This window comes from Paramormyrops kingsleyae, chromosome 1, assembly GCF_048594095.1.
Source record: "Paramormyrops kingsleyae isolate MSU_618 chromosome 1, PKINGS_0.4, whole genome shotgun sequence".
Lineage (NCBI taxonomy): Eukaryota > Metazoa > Chordata > Actinopteri > Osteoglossiformes > Mormyridae > Paramormyrops > Paramormyrops kingsleyae.
The window spans coordinates 73,497,219-73,519,006 of record NC_132797.1 but is presented as its reverse complement, the minus strand read 5'-3'; the positions used below and the strand labels follow the sequence as shown (position 1 = coordinate 73,519,006).

The window sequence follows — 21,788 nt, the reverse complement described above, 5'->3', positions numbered from 1 at the left end:
TTTTCCGGCCAGGAAGCTGTAGTGAATTTCTGGTGCACACAAACATGAAGCAATATCATTTCTATCACGGTGAGTGATTCAAAGCTCCCAGGAATTGTAAGCCAATCCACTTGCTGCAGACAGAGCTCCATAACGATAACCGCAAACTCGTTATATTTTTAACTCTCCTAAAGCTGTTGTAACTACTCAGCTTAATAGTAGGCATTTTCAACAGCTCACCTCTAACTGAAAAATCAATCGGTCTGCCTTAAGTATATTTTCCCCCATTGCTCTACTTAATGGAATTAACTTGGGCTTGTGGGGCATACATGTAGTTGCAAGTCGATCAGCTTCGTTGTCATACATCCAGGTGAACCGTCTCCTTGGTACGGGCACCCATCTCCACCAGAACTGTGTCAGACCTTGTCTGCTTGTTCAGCCAGACAAAAACCCATCCTCACCGGTGGTACTGTGTCAGTTGCGTTATTTGAGAATGTCATTCCTCCTCCCTGCTGTGAAAAATATAGAAAAAATAGATATGAATTATTTAATGGAAAACTGGAAACAGGTAAACTAATTAATTTGAAGCTGTCAAGTTTGATTTGCAGTTAAAATGTGATGCAGCGTAAGAGCCCGTCACGATGAAGAAATGAGGCAATATTCAATCCACGCGGTGTATTTTGACCAAATTAAATGAGATAGAAGTCTTGGCATGTAGTGTGATGTCTTAGTAAAGTGCTTAAATCCCCTTTTTTTCTACAGTATCTTCTACATTGATTGTGATGATAAAATGAAGTCCCGGTCCATTGTGTTTTTGCATTTAGGCACGTTTCTCCACAGGTATAATTACCGTCCATTCAACGTGAAATGAGAGGTGAGGCTTTCTGTGTGTTAGCGAGGGAAATTAACTGCATGCACAGTGTTTAATCGAGATATCAGTCAAAGTATGTCTGACATGCCAGTTATTCTCATTTTCGCCATGATCAGTAAAAAAAAAAAAAAAAAGTAATTTTGCGAAGGCAAAAAGGTATTTTATGTACACACCTTAGCGCAATGTCGTGGTAGGCGGCTCCGGATAGGAGACTGGCCGGTAAACGGGCACTGAAATTTGGTTGGAGGTCTATGGAGCTGAGTGGGGGAGGTAATGAGACTAAAGATCATCAGCGCTTCTTCGCAGACGTGGAGGTTAATCAGGCCTGTAATCTGGGACGCAGCAGCGGGGAGAATGGCATGAGCTGTTTGGAGACGCCACGCCTGGCGGTCCCCAGCCTAATTGGGATGCTGCCCTGTGGCACGGAGATTTCCGCTCCTTTTTCGCTCCTAGCGCACCCCATGCCTGCTTTGCGAAACTTTGTTTTGAAGGGGCTGCCTGGTTTTGCCTGCTGGGCTCCTCGGCAAAGGGCAGGGCTCCGTAAACCGCGAGCTGGCACGCTTACCGCGGGGTTCCGCTGCGGTGTGTTAACCCTGACAGACCCCCCCCTGCGCCGCGATACACAGTATCTGCCGCTATCTCTGATAGTTTAACGTATCCACTTCATCCAAACCCGTCTTCTCTGATTATCCGGCTTTTTTCTTTTATCTTACATTTTTCTCCACATAACTCTTTCTATTCAATTTCTCTCCTGTATACAATTAACCCCCTCCAATTCTAGTTCAACATGTATGACTCATATTTTATTAGTATCCAGTAACTGTTTTCAACCCAACTTTCAGATCATGTATTGATCTGCTGTTGCCTATTACAACACCGTGTGAAAGGTGTAGTCAATCCATTGATCAGTGTCTGAATATCAAGTGAACGTTTTATATATTTGGATGTGTAAAATGTAATAAAACATGTACATCCTTTTTAGGTCCCACAGGGTTAAAATCAAGGGTCCTGACAGATGCCCTTAAGGTAATATTGTAGAGTGCCTTTGTGCATTACCATCTGGCCGATGAAAGTCATTGTCTTCTGGATTTTTCTGTGCACTGGCGTGTGTGAAGAGCAATAATGTTTTTGGTGCTTATTGTTATTGGAATTAAGCAAACATATATGAAATGAAGAGAAATTTCATAAGGTTTAAGTGTTTTTCTTGTTTTATTATTGCCTCTGCCCTGTGGTAAACAACTAGGCAGTGTACTCTATAACAACTGTCGGAAAACAATTATTTACATTGAATTCTCTTCTGATCCAAAATGTACTTCATTAGACTTGTGCTCTAATAACTGCTCCAACTCGGTTGCGGAATGATTTCCAATATTGCTAATCTGCTGAATAATTAACAGGGGAAGCTCTCTTGACATTAATTGTAAGCAGCCGCTGCAGCAGTCATGCTGTTGATGAATATTTCATATTCATTTTCTGATAACTAATTGCATGTTTTGTCTCCAGTTCCACGCTAGCAAGGACTGTGATCAGTATGTTTTGGGATATCACTTTGTCTTTGGGCATCAAGTGTTGTATTTTCTCTCATGTGTTGCTGAAATTAACATCTGTGCTCATACGGCACATTGAAAACCTTGCTTAGCAACAGTTCCCTCACCCTTTAAGTAAACCTCACACAATTCCTGACGTTGACGTGGGGTATTTCTAGCTCCGTGGCTTGTGACTGTACCCACATATGCTTCTCCCAAAAACTAGGGAGCCCTAACTCCCATGGTAGAGATGCCTGTACAGATAATTAAGGGTGATAATTACGCTAAGCAGTCCTCATGAGTGCTTGGTTTAGTTACAGATTGCCACACAGCAGTGTAGCATTACTGTACACAAAATGGTGCTTAATTAGTCGATGTCTGATTAACGAGGTTAACCCCTTTGTCACCATGGCAACAGAAGTAGGCACGGTTTCGACAAACTCTTCTATGTTCAGAACTTTGATAGTGTTCAACGTTAACCATGGGCAGGACAACTGCAGCCCTTAAATGAATATGGGGGAGGGATGATACATGGATAATTATAGCTCTCATTCATCTATGAATCATCTTCCATCAGAAATAGACTTTCAGATTTAAAAGTATTTGGACGCTCTCAAAAGTAGGACAGATGGCCGAGGATGACTGAGAGTTCTTCCCCGTAATTCTACCCGATATCCATTACATCTTGCTTCAGTTGGAGTTCCTCAAAGTCAAATGCAAGTACTCAGTCATCTGCTGATGTGACTGTAGAGTCCTCTTTAATGTCCTATAATGATGAGCTGGGATTCAGTGTCACTGTGTGCTAAAGGTTATATATCGACTGGGGAACTCTTTACGGAATAATAATGGAAAGTTCTTGAAGATGTTGAACCCACCACAGGGTGGTTAGGAGAGAAATAATAATAGACACAGAGTAAGCACCCATGATCTCCCTGACATTGTGCTCACGTACCACTTGGCTCAATACCTTGTCAGCTATCGACACGTCAAGATGATCAATCAGCCACTCAAATTAAAGGGAGTACCGCATTTGCACGGCAGGATATCAGAGAAGTCCTTCCCCTCACCCTCACATCCATGTTCCTTAGAGTTCCCTAGGTCTGTAAGATTTAGGAGCCCACAGATTACCAGAAACGTTCGACCTTTATGAGAAATGAAGAACAAAGAATCTAGTGCTACAGGATGAAGATGGCAATCGGAGCAAACGAAAGGAAAAGCTAAACTGATGAGTTGGAAGTGGAACTGAGCGGAATGGCACAGGCCAATTAGATGATGAGTTTTCTTCGACCTTAATTAGCTGCTAAGTTGTTTCTTCTGTAAATGAAATATTTATGGATGCATGATTAGGATTCATCCGTGGAGAACTTGGCAGTTGTGCCCGCCAGCTGTTTTAACGGGATGAACGTAGCGCGGGATGTAATGAGGGGGGAGAGGAGGGCCTGCGGACTTATCCTTGGGCATCGGGGCCGGAGGAAGGAGCTGATGGGCATTTCGAAGGGCAGCGAGAGCAGCAGGGAGAAGTGTTTGGACCTAGTGAAGGACAGACGTGGCATGAGATGGATGGATGATCTGCTGTGGGTGGTTTACTGTGATGTCGGCTCAGCTGAGCAGGCCGTTTCACTCACTGTTTAGAAACTGCACTGGAACTGTCTCATTCTCTCCACCCACTTCTCAGGAAGCTGGAAGTTTGACTGAAGAAAAAATTGATCTGCATTTATAATCTCCTCTGTGACCTCGATAACCAACTCCCCGCTATTTTAACGTGGCCTTTACCGACCGCGCGCTCAGCTACTTAGAGTGCTCCATCCCACGTCTTAAACCCACAGCACTTAATCTTAATGATACTGCCCTCATTCATATGTGCTTAAAGGCGAACCTGGGGGGAAACCGGGCGGCCATGACGGTTCTCTTTGCAAAATGCTCCAGCTGCCGGACTGCGCTGTGGCTGTTAGTGTTCTGTCTTTTCTTTACCATTCCTGGTTTTCATGTACCTCCCCATATTCTTTCTGTACAAGAGAATATCTTCTATGGTGTCCTGGCCCATTGATGCCAAGGAACCAATGATCATGCAGATTGAGGTAGTGGGAGGGGCAGGGCTACCATCTAAGCCACTCCCAGAAATGAAACCCACTCTATCAGGGGTTTCCAAGACAGACGTGTGTCAGCACTGCGCACCCATATATACTGAATTAAAAAAATATCAGGCTGAGAATTATTAAACAGTGTAATTACAGTGTAATGGGTAGTGGGAATTTGATTGGTTAGGAGCACATGCAAATGAGGTAGCGCCAGCCGGTCCAGCCGTGCCTGCGAGACAGGTATCTCTGGTGGAGTGGGGATGAGGATGACACAGCCAGCCGTGTGCTCTCTCTTTTTTAGATACACGGCGTGACCAGAATAGGCAACGCGTGTCACGACAGCGCCGGGCGGGGGCCACGCGGTCGCCTCCGTGTTGAGCGGATGCTCACACACATCTCGTGTGCCGAAGGGGTTTTATTTATTTGTTTCTCGAATCGATTTTCACTGCTGTGTGGGCCTCTTGGTAAGATGAGGAGATACCAGAACAAAGGAGGCGGGGGTTGCAGCTCTAGTTCAGATTCCTGACTATTTCTTCCCATTGGATGCAGTTTGTGGTATTGCACCTCTGCACACTAACAACACACATTTTACTATGCTTTGTATCAGTAAGTATATATTATTATGCACGTGGATCTGTCGATTAAATTTAAATGAAACAAACACATGAAAGGTTGCCAAAGTGCTTCCCAGAGAGAATCATTACTTTATTTTAAAAGTATATTATTTTATAATTATTTTATAAGGAAGCTTGGGAATTGGAAATATTCCTGAACATTTAACCATTGTTGCGTGTTTAGTGAGTAGATCTGTATGTGTGTTTCTGAGTGTGTGTGCTTGACCTAAACAGTCCTGCTGTCCTTCTGGATGGGCGGGGGGGGGGGGGGGGTTGGACACAGCTCTCCTTTCCCATAATGCCGTGGGTTTGAAATTCTACTAAGCGCTCCCCCCGAAACCACCCCTAGAGCAGCAGAAAACAAACTCCGTCAATTAATTTATATTAAACTATTTCAGTAGCACAGGGTAACTGGCTGCTAACTATCTATCTGGCGTCTGTTTAGCAAGAAAATTAGTGAAATATTAAAAATAACTGGAATGTGCGGTAATGCAACCAGAGGTGTTTCTTCACATTTTTTTAATTTGCTCTTTTGCGCCCCCTAGGTCGTTGCCTATGTCGCCTATAGGGTGGCCGGCCCTGTGTTCAGGCACAGGAAGTAAAAGAGCTGAGCTTTAGTACGGTTCAGCCATTCATCACACCACACCATCAGCTATGTGACATGGTGTTTGCTCTCCGTATCGCCATGGCGATGCGTTTGGGGCTTCACCAGTGCAACTTCACAGTCTGGGAGCAGACGACCGCTGGAGGATCCTTGACACAGGCTGGTTGACCCCCTTGATGTTTCAGGCCTTTAAACTGGGAGCCTTAAGCAAAAAAACGGGTTCATCTGGAACTGAGGCTCTTCGAATGCTAGAGAAATTTTAATCAGTCTTCTTCCAAGTGCCCATGTTTTCTGTGCTGTAGTCATTTGGTCAGACCCCAAGGAAATAGGCTTAGACATGACAAAACACTTAAAATAGTTGTATTTATGTTATAATGTGCAAACATCAAATAGCACATGAATGATATGTTACAAATGCACTAATATTACATGTTTCTGCTTCCATCATTAACACTGCAAACAAATTATGTTTTTTTAACACATTGTTAGGTCTTTTTATTAGCTATGAATTTTTTTCCCATGTAATATAAAAATTTCCTTGTAAAAGTTAATTCTGAAGCTTTTATTTAGTAGCCTGTGAAAACATTATCTCATTATATTAGAAACAACAGATTTGTAAATGATGGGATGAGTGTAGCTCTGACAAAAACAAAACTTGTTAAGCCCAATTAGCGGACAGTACTTTTCTACAAGCAGTGTTTCCATGGCGACACCCTTCACTGACGCGGCACAGGTTTTCACACACATCTTTCAACACGGTTTGGTCCATTGAGTTCCAGCGGCCTTGACGTGGTGATATGATTGTCTTTGATGTAGCCCAGTTGACGCTAATTAGCTGCCGTTTTCTCCCCCCCCCCCCCCACCCTTTTCTCCTCAGTGGACGGCTGCACAGATTGGTCGGTGGACTACCTGAAGTACAAGGTGCTTCACGGGGAGCCGGTGCGGATTAAATGCGCCCTGTTTTACGGATACATCCGAGCCAACTACACTCACGCGCAGAGCGCGGGACTCAGTCTCATGTGGTACAAGAGCGCGGGCCACGGCGACTTTGAGGAACCCATCTCCTTCGACGGACTGCGCATGAGCAAGGAGGAGGACGCCATATGGTTCCGTCCAGCAGAGCTGCAGGACGTCGGACTCTACTCCTGTGTCTTAAGGTGAGTCCAACGCACTGCCCTGGTGGTTCTTAGAATACATTTATTTGGTTTGTATATAAACAAGGAAGACTGCATAATTAATTAGTCTTGCGTTCTGGAGCACGTGAGGGAAACAGTCACTGGGTGGGGGGTGGGGGGGGGGAGTATGAGCAGAGTCACAATCCCATCTGGACTGATTCAGATTCTCTTGTATAGCGGATAAGGATTGGAGTCGGCAGGCCTCATAAACAGCAGAGGTTGAAAGACCTCCTGTGGTTTCTCTTAATGAATCCTCAGTTCCACAAGACCCAGAGAGCACCGGACAACCATCCATGCTGAGCTGGGCAGGTGGGGGGTGGGGGGTGGGGGGGGGTGCTCGGGTAGCACGCTAAATTAATTTCCCTTCCATCTCAGGGGAACAGTGAGGTGCCTAGTCGACGTCGTCATAACTCTCGCGCCTCATATCCCTTGTTATCGCTGGGGGGGCCTGGGACGGACGGAGCCTCCTCTCCTCTTGCTGAATTAAAAAAAAAGAAGAATAAGAAAAGATCTGTGCATGATTTATGATTTCCATAAAGTTGGAAAGTTCCTGCCATCTAGATCATGCCAGGAAAAGGTTTCATTAACACGAAGGTCATTTACACGCTGACGAGCGGCAGGACGCGGCCAGAGCCGACCAGCTTCTCCACCATCGCAGCCCTGCAGGGATTACAGAATTACACCTGAAACTCCAGCTGTGGAGACTCACCATTCCAGTAATTACTGGAACTAATTTATGCAATTAAGGCTGACCAACAGGCAGCGGCTTGTGAGGACGAGGTGCTGGGCCTCGAGAGATCTTCTAGGGTGGGAAACAGGGTGATTTTAGTAAATGTCACTGTTTTGCTTCTCTGCTTCTCCAAGGTTTGATGACGCCTGGTTTCTCACGGCCGCGTTCGGTGCTCTGAAACATTAAGCTTTCTTCCCACCCTAATGAAAGCTTCAGGCCCTCACTATGTCCACCGCTGGTCTCTGCATCACGTGTGGGTTGTGACTGAATAGGAGGAATCTTTCCATGCTCTTCTGAGTTTGTACTTTACTTAAAGGTCGGTGGAATGTGTTCCTCATGGTTATTATGGAGGGAATTGTCCTCATACAGCAGTTGGCATAGAAGTTATACCTTATGGACCACTAGGTTATTAGTTCAGGGTCTAACCATTCAGCAGCAGTTAACCTGAAATCCTCCACTGCTATAATGTTATTTTGTTCGTAAATCCAAAAATGCTTGCCCACCCAGTGGCCCTTACTTGTTTGACGATCAAACACCCACAGCTACTCAGATGTCCTTCAAAGTGAGGGCGACGGCCACGGAACCGAGCACCAGCTATGATACAGCTATAGCTCAGATGTCCTTCAAAGTGAGGGCGACGGCCACGGAACCGAGCACCAGCTATGATACAGCTATAGCTCAGATGTCCTTCAAAGTGAGGGCGACGGCCACGGAACCGAGCACCAGCTATGATACAGCTATAGCTCAGATGTCCTTCAAAGTGAGGGCGACGGCCACGGAACCGAGCACCAGCTATGATACAGCTATAGCTCAGATGTCCTTCAAAGTGAGGGCACCAAACACCAGCTAGGTTACAGTGGTTCCAGAGAAATTAACTCACACTTGATTAGGGTGAAATTAGAGATGGTCTAGCTCAATTATGGGAAATACTCAGTCTTCCACAATTGAAAGAAATAACAGCATTTACTCTGCGGTCTTGGCTCAGTGTTGACACCATAATGTCAAGAATTCACTTGCCGTGCCCCCCCCCCCCCCCGTAAGCATGCAGAGTATTCATGGCCACTGTGGCAGATGTCTAATTCATAGTCCTCGTGCCATTTGAGCATCACCTTCTGAACCTCTTGGGTATGTGACCATTGATTTATTGTCATCCCAAGGACAGCTTGCATCGCTACAGATATGGAAACATCCCCTAGATCTTAGTAGTGGGAACTGGACATTCTCTTCAGTAACTGGGGTTTTTCAACATACTGACATATTGACATTTCCTTAATCATAATACAAATTTAACTGCCAACTACATCTGCATTTTTAAACAGCACACTGGGTGGAAAATGTGAATATTAAATGTTCTGTACTGAAGACCCTTTAAAGTAAAGATTCCTGACGTTTTATTGCTCTGAATAAAACAGCGGATTCAGCCATATAAAAGTTTAGACATGAAGCCTATTCAAATGTTTATATAAACCAAGGCACTTCAAAGGGAATGTTGCATTGACTGTCAGTTCACAATGTACATTATAGCATTGTGCAGCGACAATATAAATGATTATAAGAAAGGAAAATACATAAATGAAACTCCAGTCTCGCCACCAGTATGTAAACTTAAGAACACTTAACACTTAAGAATACATGCTGCATGTCTTGGCTTATATATAAGGGAATAAGTTTGTTTAAAGCAGTGTCGATATGCATAATGATATTATAACAACATATTAACTCTCCAAGCAAAGTGCAACTTTTAATGAATTAAATGCTTCATTAGTCCAATTCGTTATGAAAGGCACTTATACGAAGCCGTAAGTTACACTGAACCTGGAAGAGCAAAAACTTTTAACAAAAACAGCTTCCCCCCCCCCCCATAAGTCTGGTAGACTTCGAACATTTCATTCCCTCAAGGGTGTCTGTATCTGATATGTTTTAAGCGAAGTTTATATTAATCCCGTCTCTGGCATTTTCATTTACTGCTCTTATTGTCTGGAGATATCAAATCCATAGCTTCGACATTGTGTAGCACTACGCATTGCATCTCCCCAAAAACAAGCTAATGTTGCCGTTTTATTGATTCCTGTCATGGCCTTCTGTCTGGCTGTAATACTCTGTTGGGCGGGAGGTGTGGTGTTAGCATTCTGGTAGCGGTGGCTGCATTGTGTCCATGCCGCTGTGCCCGGGAAGTGAACCGCGTCTCCCTTCGCACCCACAGCGCTTTTTGGTGCAGCCGTGTATGAAAACATAGCTTTAGGAAGTCAGGTCTAGCTACTTGACCCTAGTTTGCTAGATGAAATCAGGTCCTGGTCTGGTGCCGACAAAGGCTGCCATCATTCCAGCTTTGAGGGCTTGGCATAGAAACATGGATTCTTCTCAAGATGGGGCCATTACCTCACCACTTGTGTGTGGTAATGGGGGCTGCTGGAGGAGTTGTCAGGCTCATGTGTGAGATTACTGGTAGCATGTTGGCTCTACAGGTGCCCAAAGCCCATAGTTATCCTTCTTGTCATTGATGTGTGTCCACCTATATGATAGTGTTGGCTGAATTCCTGTCAGTGTGTGGCGCTGCTTGCAGAACATCGAGGTGCTTAGCCCACCGAAAAGCGGAAGCACGTGCAGCGTCGGTCAAAGCGAAAAGACGAAACGGAGTCCGTGGCTCATTTGAAACCACAGGCTCGTAAGACGGAGCTGAGCCTCGGCGGTTGAGATTGAAAAGAAGACGGTGCTCAAACCTGGCATTGCAGTTAATGGCTGAATAATTCAGGTAACCTGGAGATGAGCTCAGCCATCCTGGCCAAACGGCTGGAGGTGCGGCAGCTCGCCACTGGCAGGCTGAGACAGACATCCGCAGGTGCTTGGTAGGAGATGGGCGGGGCCTCCATTGGCCGGGCCTCCATTGGCCGGGCCTCCATTGGCCGGGCCTCCATTGGCCGGGCCTCCATTGGCGGCTTACTCTAGCTGTCTGATGTAATATCACATGTATCTGACACAATCGGGAAGTTCATTTGAATATACTATGCAAAATTAAAATTTAATGCTTGCTCCCCTCCGTGCGCATAGTTTGTTTTAGGATTTTATTCCGGATTTACAGACGACCTTGCATGTTTCCACACATCAAGTTGGGATTGGGTAGAATACACTTTGATTTTGGAATTTCTACCTTCTTTCTTTTGCAGCTCATCTACCATCTTTTAATCTCCTTGATGTTTTTGCAAGACAGTGTCCTCTGCCTGTGTCTTAAGGATTCCTCGGATTGGTTATGTGGTTGTCCTGTTTCTCAGGTCTTTCTTCTGTGCTATCAGCATGTGTTATGAAGTTTCTGCTACCCTCATTGCTGCGGATTGAAACAGCTGGACAACCAGGTGTTACCCCTGGGAGCGACTGCATTCCGTCAAGGCCAATAATTACCCAAATCCAGTCTTTGTTGAGCTTTGGCAAGGAGACGGAGTCCGTCGAGCGCCAGAGTGAAGGGAGCCAAGTTGTGCTTTTTTGGCTCTTATGACAGGACGTCAACAGGAAGTCGCACCTCTTTTCAATCGAGATCTACTTCCTATCACATCATACCAAAAAGCCAGTTATTATTTAATGCACGTCTGCCTGGACGCTCCCACTCGTTACTGTCTCCTTCACTCTTTCTCACCCAATTGTGTCTTGTCTGCTTTTTGATCAGTGATTCCCTGCTCTTTCTTCCCACTGTCACGTCACATGCGGCAGGGTGGTGGAGGTTGACTCAGACCCTCACTCAACTGGCCACCCTCACCCACCCGACGGTAATGAAGACGAACCCCTCACAGCGCCGCGACTGAAAGAGCCCTTAATTCCACGCCACGCTTCATCTGACAATAAAGGGACGACACAAAAGGCACAGATAGAGATGAGCTATTCTTGGTGTCAGATTCAAGCCTTTATTTATTTAGTCATTCCCCTGTTTAGCCTGCAGAGAATGGATTTGTCTGAATACAAAGCTATTTGGGTTTGTCATTTAGGGTTTTCGCTTCTCCTTGTCTGAGGATAAAGACAGGTGGCAGAATTCCGTGGGAGGACATCAAGGTCACATGGAGAAACTAATGTGCAGAAGGAGCAAACAGTACAGCCATACATACTGTTGGGTCCCATAATTCCATGCAGAGTAAAACAGAGAATGTTCGTAGTCAGCAGGTGATTTTGATGGGTTGCCTAACTGTTCGCAGGTTTTTCAGGGAGATTTTGCACAATTGTTGTTGTTTTCTGTGAGTGGAGGAAGCCATCAGCAACAAATTCTGGTTTTATAATGATCTATACGGTTAAAGACTGTATCCATACCCAGGAAATCCATTCCTGACTCAGCTTCCGGTCAGGCCTGAATTCTCAGTCAAGGTGGTGAGATCCCTGTGTTGCCGAATGACTGTTCTTGTATGCATTTGTATGCACACCTTCACAGTCAAATGTTCTCTACAAAATGTTCTCTTAATTGCATTAGTTGAACACCAAACGGCATTGCTGATTTCTGCGCAGTGCACCGGTGACCTCTTGTACCCGACGGAGATATGAACCTGTGAACATACACTCTCCATATGCATTTGAACCTCACACCTTATACCTCGTTACATCACATTCCCATGTGTTTTTTTTCACACACCCAGGTGTCGTACAGTACATGTACTACATACACTCAGAAGTCAGCCTGTGCTGGCATCCCAGACAAGAGTAGTGGATGTGTAGATGCACCCGGATGCTATGATTTATGAAATTTGCAGGGGTACTTAATCGCATTAGAGAATGCTGCTCCTTTAAAAGGCAGATGAAGTGTTTTGTTATGGGAGGAATGGTAATCTGTTTTAATTGGAAGTGGCAGCAAGCAGATTGCACGTTTGACACAGGGGCTTCCATGTTATTTGTGTTGTTATGTGAGTGTTAGTGCTCCCAGGAAGGGTTTCCAGCTTCTGCCGCTCATTCGCCTCTGGTCTAAGTGGGACTCCCCCCCCCCCCCACCCAGAGACAGATGGGTGTTTCTCAATGCCATGAACACAAAGACCGTGCATGTGGTCTTAGCGAGACCGGTCTTGCTGACTTGCCTCCCAAGAACAAACTTGGGCCACAGTGAATCATGGGATGGGTCTCGTTTGATGAGGATGCAACCGTCGTGTCCTTGATATCTGGGACGGAGCAAGGCCAACGTCCATCCCCCGTACTTCTGTTACTGAGTAACTTCGGCAGTGGACGATGACATAAGACGGGTACCTGAGAACACAGTAATGGTCAAGCACGCATGTTGAGAAGCACCCCCATGAGACAGCACAACAGTTGTACCACTTCCATGGTCCTGAAGGTTTTAGTCTAAGGAGCAACGTTTGAATGTTTGTAATTGGGTTTGGAATGTAGAAAGGGAACAAAACCTGCAACTACTGCTAAAATGAAATTATGCTTCAAAGTTTTGTGTTACCAAAAGAGTAAAATATAGTGCTATTTTCTTTTCAATGAAAATGGAACTAGTTCAGACTGGCAATCCTTAGTTTTAACGTACTAAGTTCCACGCAAAGCCCCACCCCTACACGGAGGAGCAAAGTGACAGCGAGCCTGAAGACTCCCAGGATAAAAGCTTTCCGTTGAGCGTTTTGTGGGAGATGGAAAGGCTGGACAGCCAAGGAGGAATCGGCTGACATAGATTTCCAAATCTCTTCAGTATCAACTCTATTTATATGTATGGCATAAATATAGTTTTTCTGTAACATTGGTGGTCATTCCTCACATTGTCCTCAATAAAAGAGCTAAAGACATTTTATCTTTACCCAAAAGAAGCCTCTTAGGTGAATGTAGGCTACAAGTGATGCTGAACGGCACCTTGAAGGCACTCCATTTTTATCTTGTTGCAAAATGTGTCAATGTTGCTTGGCGTAGGAAGTAAAGTGTTTGTAAAGGTTGCTCCCATTCAGATGTGGTCTGACTGATGTCCCTTTGGAGCATATTGATGATTTTATTATTCTGTATAAAAGGGCCGATCATACCTCGGAGGCTCTCTGTCAACTTAGCAGCATCATTATGAGTAAAATATCCGTTTCCAAAATGTCAACATTTTATAGAGATTATGACATTATGGAAATATCGCTGTAGTGATTATGCATAATTCATTTTTTTTTTACCGTCTGTTGAATAATTCAGCTCTAACGTTAAACCCCCAGAATTTGTTTCTCAGCAGTATATTTAGGGGGCTGAATCGTAAACATGAGTGTTTGTGCCTGTCAAACTCATAAGCGGTACTCATGACTGGAACAAGGCACATCTTGATGCCTGCTATGGCCTTTCGGCGCGGAGACAGACACTCTGCGGGACAGGTCTGTGGATGAAGGCCGGAGCCGCTCGATTTGACGGTTTGCACAGCGGGTGGGGGGGGCGTGCATCAGCGCACTCATCCCAGGCTCCTCTTCTGAAGGCACCGATCATACTTAGCTGCCAGGAGATCAGTTCCTTGGGATGAACTGAGAAATTCGGTTTCTCAGGTTGTGTCCTGTCAGACAGGCATTGGCTCCAGATGGACAGGGAGTCTGTTTTGTATGCCAGATACTGCTAAATGGGGCCACAAGGTGGCGTCATAGTTAAAGAGGAAAGAAAAAATCCTGCTGTTTTGCTTCATTTGATCAGTGTCTGTTCTTTGTCTAAATATATCCATTCGGTGTCTAAATATATAACGGATGAAGCTGTGAATTGCTTTGGATGAATGTGTCCACCAAGCAAAGAATGTATAAATGCATCAGTGGAGGTCCTTATGGGTCAGCTTCACTGCCGACGATGTCTCGGACGGTGCACCGTGTGCAGTGCTGTGTGCACCAGGGGAGCGGCGGACGGTGCACCGTGTGCAGTGCTCCGTGCACCAGGGGAGCGGCGGACGGTGCACCGTGTGCAGTGCTCCGTGCACCAGGGGAGCGGCACCCTTTAAAAGATGGCACTGTAGGCCAGAACTGAATTTAGTGGTTTGGGGGGCCCTGGCCTAAATTTATTGTTGGGGCCCTACCTACAGTGTAAAGTGCTGTTGTAACAACTAAAAAAAAATTTGGGCCCCCTACAATTCAGGGCCCTGGGTTATAGCCCAGGGAAGCCCATGTAAAAATCTGGCCTTGCCTGTGTTGGCTGCCTATGTTGGCTAATGGGTTGAATTGCACTAAAATACACACTATATATACTCATCACACTCTGGGTAACAGTGGAGATCATCATGACTGCTGCAAACCCAAGACGTTCCTGCCCAAGGGTACATGTTGTGACAAAGCTAATCGTGTCAGTATATGTATGAAACTTTTGCTCTTTGCATTATCATAAGAATAATTGGCTGATGTCATAAATTTTCGTATAAATTATATATTTTTGCAAGCTAACATATCAGTCAAACACTGTACCTTAAAAGTGACAATAAATTAGGGATTATGGGGCACTGTGTCCAAAATTGTGCCATAAAATGGATATACAGGTTTTTTTTCCATTCCCTCTGTTTCATCAGGCTGTAAAGTGATTCCAATCCATCATTTGTGCACAAATTTAGCATTTTTGCTCCTAGGTGTGAATGCTCTTCTGCCGCTATGTACAGTTCGGTGTGATAAATCTTTTCTCAGCATCTCTCACTCAACACAGTGAGAATATAGAGCATCCATCCCATCCGTCAGGCTCGGCGGTATCCACGGAGATGTGTCTTTGACTGTGTCGCTGTGTCACTGCCAAACAGATGGCTTCCATCACCACAGTGACACTCCTGAGTTCCCGAGAGCGTTGGAAAGTTGTGGCCGCCCGGTTTCTTGCCCGTTCCGCTGAAATCCAGCCACGTTGAAAACACCATGGCATCGCAGCCCGCGGAGGCGGTGAGAAGGAGATCGGGAAGAAGGGATGGTAGGAGATCTGTGAAAAAACGCGGACAGAGCCACAGAACAGAGAGGAGACGTGCGACTTTGAAGCATTTGGTCTGCAGAAGATGAGGACTGGGAGGAGGAACAGAGGAAAGACATATGACTCGGGAACAGTTGACGGTAAAAACAAAAATGCGGATGGAGAGCTGGAGGAGGTGTAAAAATGTGGAAGAGAGCAGACAGGACTGCCTACGGCTCAGATCGTCACGATCAACTCCGGAGCACCGAAGATGAAAGGAGGACGAGGGGACTGTAACGCTGGAAGTGTCTTGGAAATGCATGGCAGCTTTTACATCAGGAGGCTTCAGAGGAACAGAGGGCAGAGAGGAGGCAGAAAGCAGCTCGCCGACCCAGGGCTGCCTCCACCACATCTTTTGTGAATCAGACTTACAGGTCATCCTCCGTGCTGCTGCCGTTATCGCTGTCATCGTCCCCGCATGCCTGATCCTGTTTCGGTTGCAACGGAAGATGGCCAGCTTCATGAATGCGTTTTCAAATATGCCTGACCTGGAAAGCATCACTCCTAGCGTAGGAAACGGAGCTGTCTATTCAGCAGGGCTGCGGCTTTCCGGGGTCACGTGACCCATGCGGCACAGCGCCATAAAGCATCTGGAGGCGGAAAAGAACCACAACTCGTGCATGTTTTGTCAGTGATATCACAACATTTTTTAAGTGGCACCTTAAGTGAGTTTATCTGGTCCTTCCTCATCCTTGTCCTCCCCAGTATTACAGTATGTCTCCGTTATCCACTAGCCAGGAGAACCATTGTTCAGCCCGTCTGGCTGCAAGTGCTTCCAGCTTTGTGCCCTTATTCACCCTGTTTGGCTGGACGTGTGCAGAAGGAGTCCGGCCACCGGGATGGCTGGAACTGATAGCGGAGACACTGACCTTCATTCCTGGTGTGTCGTTGGGCTTTATCGCTCAAACAAAATGTCAGAATCAAATTGTTTGAGAAAATCAAATTGCCCCCATCTCCTCTGCCAAGCCCACACCCCGTCCATTAATAATAAAAAAAAACCTCGCTTGATTCCAGACACGTCTCAGCTGCCACTCAAGGGATAAGTGACCCAATTGGAGAAGCAACATCAACTTTTTTTATGTAAAGTCAAACTTCAAGCTGTAGGGTTTGCTGAAAATGTGAAAAATGATGGGTCCTGTTTATGAGCTTATTCTGGGGGAACACAAAAAAAAAAAGAATCCGTTAAAGGCTCTTTGAGATTATTGTGAAAAGGCCCGTTAAGGACATATGTGACAGAGAACACATTAGACGTTACAAGGAAGGGTCGCTTTTTAGGGCACAGAGAATCCTTGAGCCTACGCTGTTCATGCAGGGGATTAGGGTTAGGGTTAGGTATGGTATGACGTGAAGGAGGTGTAAAAGTCTGTCGATATGGAGTAAGCTCACTGTTGCATCACTGTTTCCTTGAAATCCACTCCCTCTTCACATGAAAACATTCCTGTAAGGCCTTTTCGGTGCGTCTTTCTGTGAGATCCTGTAAATCTCTGCTTTCTGCACTATCGATTATCGCCCCATGCTGTCACAGTCATTTTTCATACCCTAAGAGCATTTTACTGGTGCAGTTTTTTTCTTTCACACATTATGCACTCACTGGTGACTTTACTAAGTACACCTGCTTGTGTCTGCTGCTCCAAACAGTGAACCACGTGGCTGCAAGTGAATACATACAGCTATAGACACGGTCCAGGGGTCCACATACGGTTTGGCTGAGCATCTCTAAGAATGCTCTGAGAATTTCTAGGATGTGTGATCTTAGGGGAGATTTTGAATATGGTGTGACTGTCGGTGGTTCTAGTATCTCAGAGTCGCCCTCATGGGATCTTCACGCGCTACAGTGTCTGCAGTTTACAGGGAATGATGTCGATGAACAAAAAACAACCAGTCAGAGCCGTTTCTGTGGCTAAAAACGCCAACTTAATAAAATAGGTCTAAGGAGAATGTCCAGACAAATGAAACCTAACAAGAAAAGTGCAAACCGTCAAAAGTGCAAGAATAACAGCTCAGAACAACAGTTGGGTGCAGAAAGGCTTCTCTAAATGCAGAACTCGTCTTTCATGTAAGCCGTTCTAGAGGCAGAAGTGGTTCCTAACCGGTACTAGTGGGATGCTTAAAGAAAAGTGACTATGTATGGTGTGTGAATGTGGAATATACAAATGTGTGTGGCACATAAAAGCTAGTTAAATGTACCATGAAAGCGGAGCTCTGATTAAATTAATCACTGCGTGAATTTCCTGGCTACGGCTGACTGATCCCACTGATCAGGGTCTGTTCTCTAAAAAGTGGAGTGGAAAGATTAGTTTATGAATCTGCGTCCTTCTCATGGCCTCTTCACACTGTGTCCCACTGGCAAGCGGACCCCGGAAGGTGCACATCCCCTGATGACAGTGTACAGATGCAGCCTGTGTTGGTCTTCACAAGGCAGAGTCATGATGTGCACACCAATCACGTTGCAGGATGTGCAATGCCATGTAAGTCCGTTTAAATCACATCATGCTGCAACAAAAGGAAAACTCACATGGTTCTCATTTTCCATGATTAATCTGTAAGAGAAGTCTAACATAATTTACTCTGATTTAAGTATTTTTGGATACATGGAGTTTTGCTAGTGAGTAACATACAGGTTCTGCATGCACAGCGAACCACCAATCACAATTAGGGCTGTGTGACATGCGATATTAATATCAACATTGCATGTTATGCACATTCAGTTCCCACATCGCAAGGACCGTGACACCCAGGTTGAGATCAGGCTTTCTCATACCATCCGGACATATACAGAAGTGTATGGTATTTAAAAAAAAAAAAAACATTTTTTTGCAATTTACTACCAATATTTTGTGTTCTTGGTGAAAGATTCAACGAGTGCGGGGGGGTTGGGGGGGGGGGTTAAATTTCACTAAAACATTTTTACTCTGTCATAGGAAACGAGCTTTTCAATTTTAACAATTGTTCCTTTTCAAGATTATCTTATGTATAAAACTTATTTTTAAAGTTTATTGCCTCTGCTTTTGCATGAGGTCTGCATATCCTCTCCAAGTCAATCATAATCATTATCGTCCTTGCTGTTTAAATCATTCATAGCTGCGTTTGTGAGAAATGTACTTATTTTTAGCTCAATTTTTGCTTCATAAATATCGCAACATTTATTGCAAAAAAATTTTTTATCACATAGTAATATCTGAAGTTTTCCAAAATCACGCAGCCTGTCATGGCCTTTTTGTTAATATTGTTACTTTCTACACTATTCTTGCCAGTCACAGATCCAAAATCAGCATGTCACAGTGCGTTTACAGGTAGTTATACTGTATGTCTTACGTACAGCACTGTGCAAAAGTGTTTGACAATCACAGAAAAGTTATTAATCTGAGTAGTACGTTTATATCTGCTTCTTGAAAAATTCTCCCCATGTCATTGTGGTTCCAGATCAGTCTAAAAACAGGCTACGGTGAATCGGTGTTGCCTAGTTGTCCATACGTCTGCCTTGTGATGGTGCCCCATCTCGGGTCGTTCCCCGCCTGCGCCTTCCCAGGATAGGCTCCGAAACCCCCTTCACCCTTCATTTCACAAGCGGGTACAGAAGATAAATTAATGGACAGTTAGCCAAACATGCTATGCTAGTGGCCAAATCAACAAACACATGGACACGTTGGACAGTTACTGTAAATGCTGGGGTGAGTTTCCCGACAGGCATAAAATCGTAGCCTTACACCAGCAGGAAGATCATTTAAGCATCATTTTCTTTGACTGCCTAGGACTTTTGCACAGTTCTGTAAATTAGTGAATTAATTAACATGGTTTGTAGTCTGCAGAAGCCTGTAATTTCAGTCAGTAATGGAATCAAAGTGTCACTTAATGCACCTGGTTTGCTACTTGAATTCAGAATTCACTTCCTGCTTTTTTTGTCCCCCGTATTCTTTATCACACAGGTAGAGCCGATTACCATGAACTGGCTCTAAGGTTGTCATTTTTCTCTCCTTTTACCCACCATCAGACCATGAATTTTGAGCCGTTCTCCTGGATGTTGTGACACGCCGGCACACACACACACACACACACACATACACATACAGTACACACACACAAAATTTCTTTCTGCCAGCTGGAAAAGCAGAAAATTCATCCTGCAGCTTCTTTCACCCTGTTGCTGCGAAGTATTTGAAGTAGTTGACATGCCTTGCATATTTATTTAGAAAATCCTTCCCATGATGCACTTGGGGCCGGTCACTGTGTGAATGCGTTGTGACTCAGCATTTGCCAAAGGATCCTGTGTGTGTGGAGCTGTCCCATGTTCCAGGATGCACTCTGGTCCACGCCAGCCTCTGCCTGTCACGGTGTGCGGCCGCATTTTCCACTCAGTGGAACGCAGATGAGATTTCAGCAGACACCGGCCTCTGAAAAACACGGCGTCCCCTTCTGGCGCTGTCCTCCCACGTCAGCATGCGCCACCACCCCCACCCCCCCACACACACGCCTAATCCGCCCACGTCGTGTGCTGAGTTGGCCAGCTTTACGGGAGGAGTTTCGGAGGGGGAGAGACGATTGATAGCGGACTCCACCTTTTTAAACGGATGGAAAGCATTGGGAGTGTGATGAGTGGGGGGGGGGGCAGTGAGGGGCAGTGAGGGGCGTGTAACTTGGCCCACAGTCAAGCTAATGGCGTGGCCCGTTAATCACCTGGCCTCGCACGATGGCAGGTGAATTACGAGCCGCCCGCAGGTGGCCCCCCTCCAGCCTGCCATACTGCCTGACCTTCGTAAATAACTCACCTGTTGCCTGAAGATTGATCGGAGTCCGTCCGTGGCCTTGGTCCCGTTGGGGAACAGAGTCCTGAGCGAGGGCGAGGTTCCCGTATTTACGGGGTGGGGGGGGCGCATTCCCAGTCTTGTTTACTGTTTCCTTGGGTTTAACCTCTAGGCCACCAGACTCATCATCATATTTTCCTTACGCTGTCGATAAATTAAGCACCAGGGCAAGTGAGCATGTGTCCTGCAATGGGCTGGGTCACTGGCCGTTTAAAATCCCCGCTTATTTAATTTACTGTTTTGTCTGGTCCCAGTATTACAGCACCTCTTAGTATGCCGTCTATCAACTTCCCATCAAGCCTATTCAGGTATGCGGAGCATTATTACTGCTCTCGATCTTCTGCGGAGAGTCCGCAATGAAAGAAATCCAGGGACAGCCATAGTGGTCGCACTGAAAACAGACTCTAGGCTCACATATGTGCAGCTGCCCCTCTGCACATCCTCTCACAGTGAACCTATTAATTATGGAACGGACAAATCATTAGCCTGTGTTTTCTTTCCCCAGAACTGCGAGAGGGAGCATTGAGAAATTCACTGGGGCTCTTTGTGTGGTTTGGAAACCAAGACTGACTGCGAAAAGGGACTCTCTCTCTCTTTCTCTCTCTCTCTTTCTCTCACACTGCCTCTCTCTTTCAATCTGTCTCAAAATGTGCTGCACTGGCACGAAGAAAATCTTTTTCGGTTTTTCCCAGGGCATCTAGATGATATTATATAAATTAGCTGAACAGTCCACCGTATACACACCAAATAAATGGAAGATGGCCAGTAAATAAAGCAGCTGCAATGGTACTGCTTGCTTGCTTGCTTGCTTTCTGTCTGTCTGTCTGTCTGTCTGTCTGTCTGTCTGTCACTCAGACGGGTGCTGGACCGCAATCGGAGCATGTGTGACCCAATGTGGAAAGGATTAATAAAACACGCTTAAAGGCTTAGCAGAGTGGAAAACGGCTGCGTGGTCCTGGAGCCACCTAATCTGGATGGGGCAGCTGCTCCCATCCGACAAATGAAACAGAACGAGACATTATATCAGAAGGAGCAGATATCAAAGCACTAATCTAATGGCGGATCAAAGCAGCCTCAATAGGCACATTATTAAGGAACATTAATAATAAGCACCATCTTCACGTTTTTTTATTCCGCCTATATTTAGTCTGTACTGTGTTTAGATTCAGTCTGTATTCGGTTTTATTCTGCCTATATTTCGTTTGTACTGCGTTGAGGTTCGGTCTGGGTTCGATTTTTATTCCGCCTGTATTTAGTTTGTACTGTGTTTAGATTCGGTCTGTATTTGGTTTTTATTCCATCAATATTTAGTTTGTACTGTGTTTAGTTTCGGTCAATATTCAGATTTAGTCTTCCTATATTTCCTTTGTACTGTGTTTAGGTTCGGTCTGTATTCGGTCTTTATTCTGCCTGTATTTCATTTGTACTGTTTTTAGATTTGGTCTGTATTCAGTTTTTATTCCGCCTATATTTCGTTTGCACTGTGTTTAGTTTCGGTTTGTATTCGCTCTGTATTCAGTTTTTTTAGTTT

General features: G+C 45.3%; 1 protein-coding gene across 11 annotated transcripts in view; it reads left to right on the top strand.

Annotated features, from left to right (window-relative positions):
* Positions 1–21,788, top strand: part of il1rapl1a (interleukin 1 receptor accessory protein-like 1a) — a 330,464-nt gene that overhangs the window by 182,595 nt on the left and 126,081 nt on the right. For all 11 annotated transcript variants that reach the window (XM_023839920.2, XM_023840176.2, XM_023840338.2 and 8 more), the window contains one exon: positions 6,550–6,829. In XM_023839920.2, the coding sequence (XP_023695688.1) occupies positions 6,550–6,829 (280 nt within the window). The remainder of the gene's footprint in view (positions 1–6,549; positions 6,830–21,788) is intronic.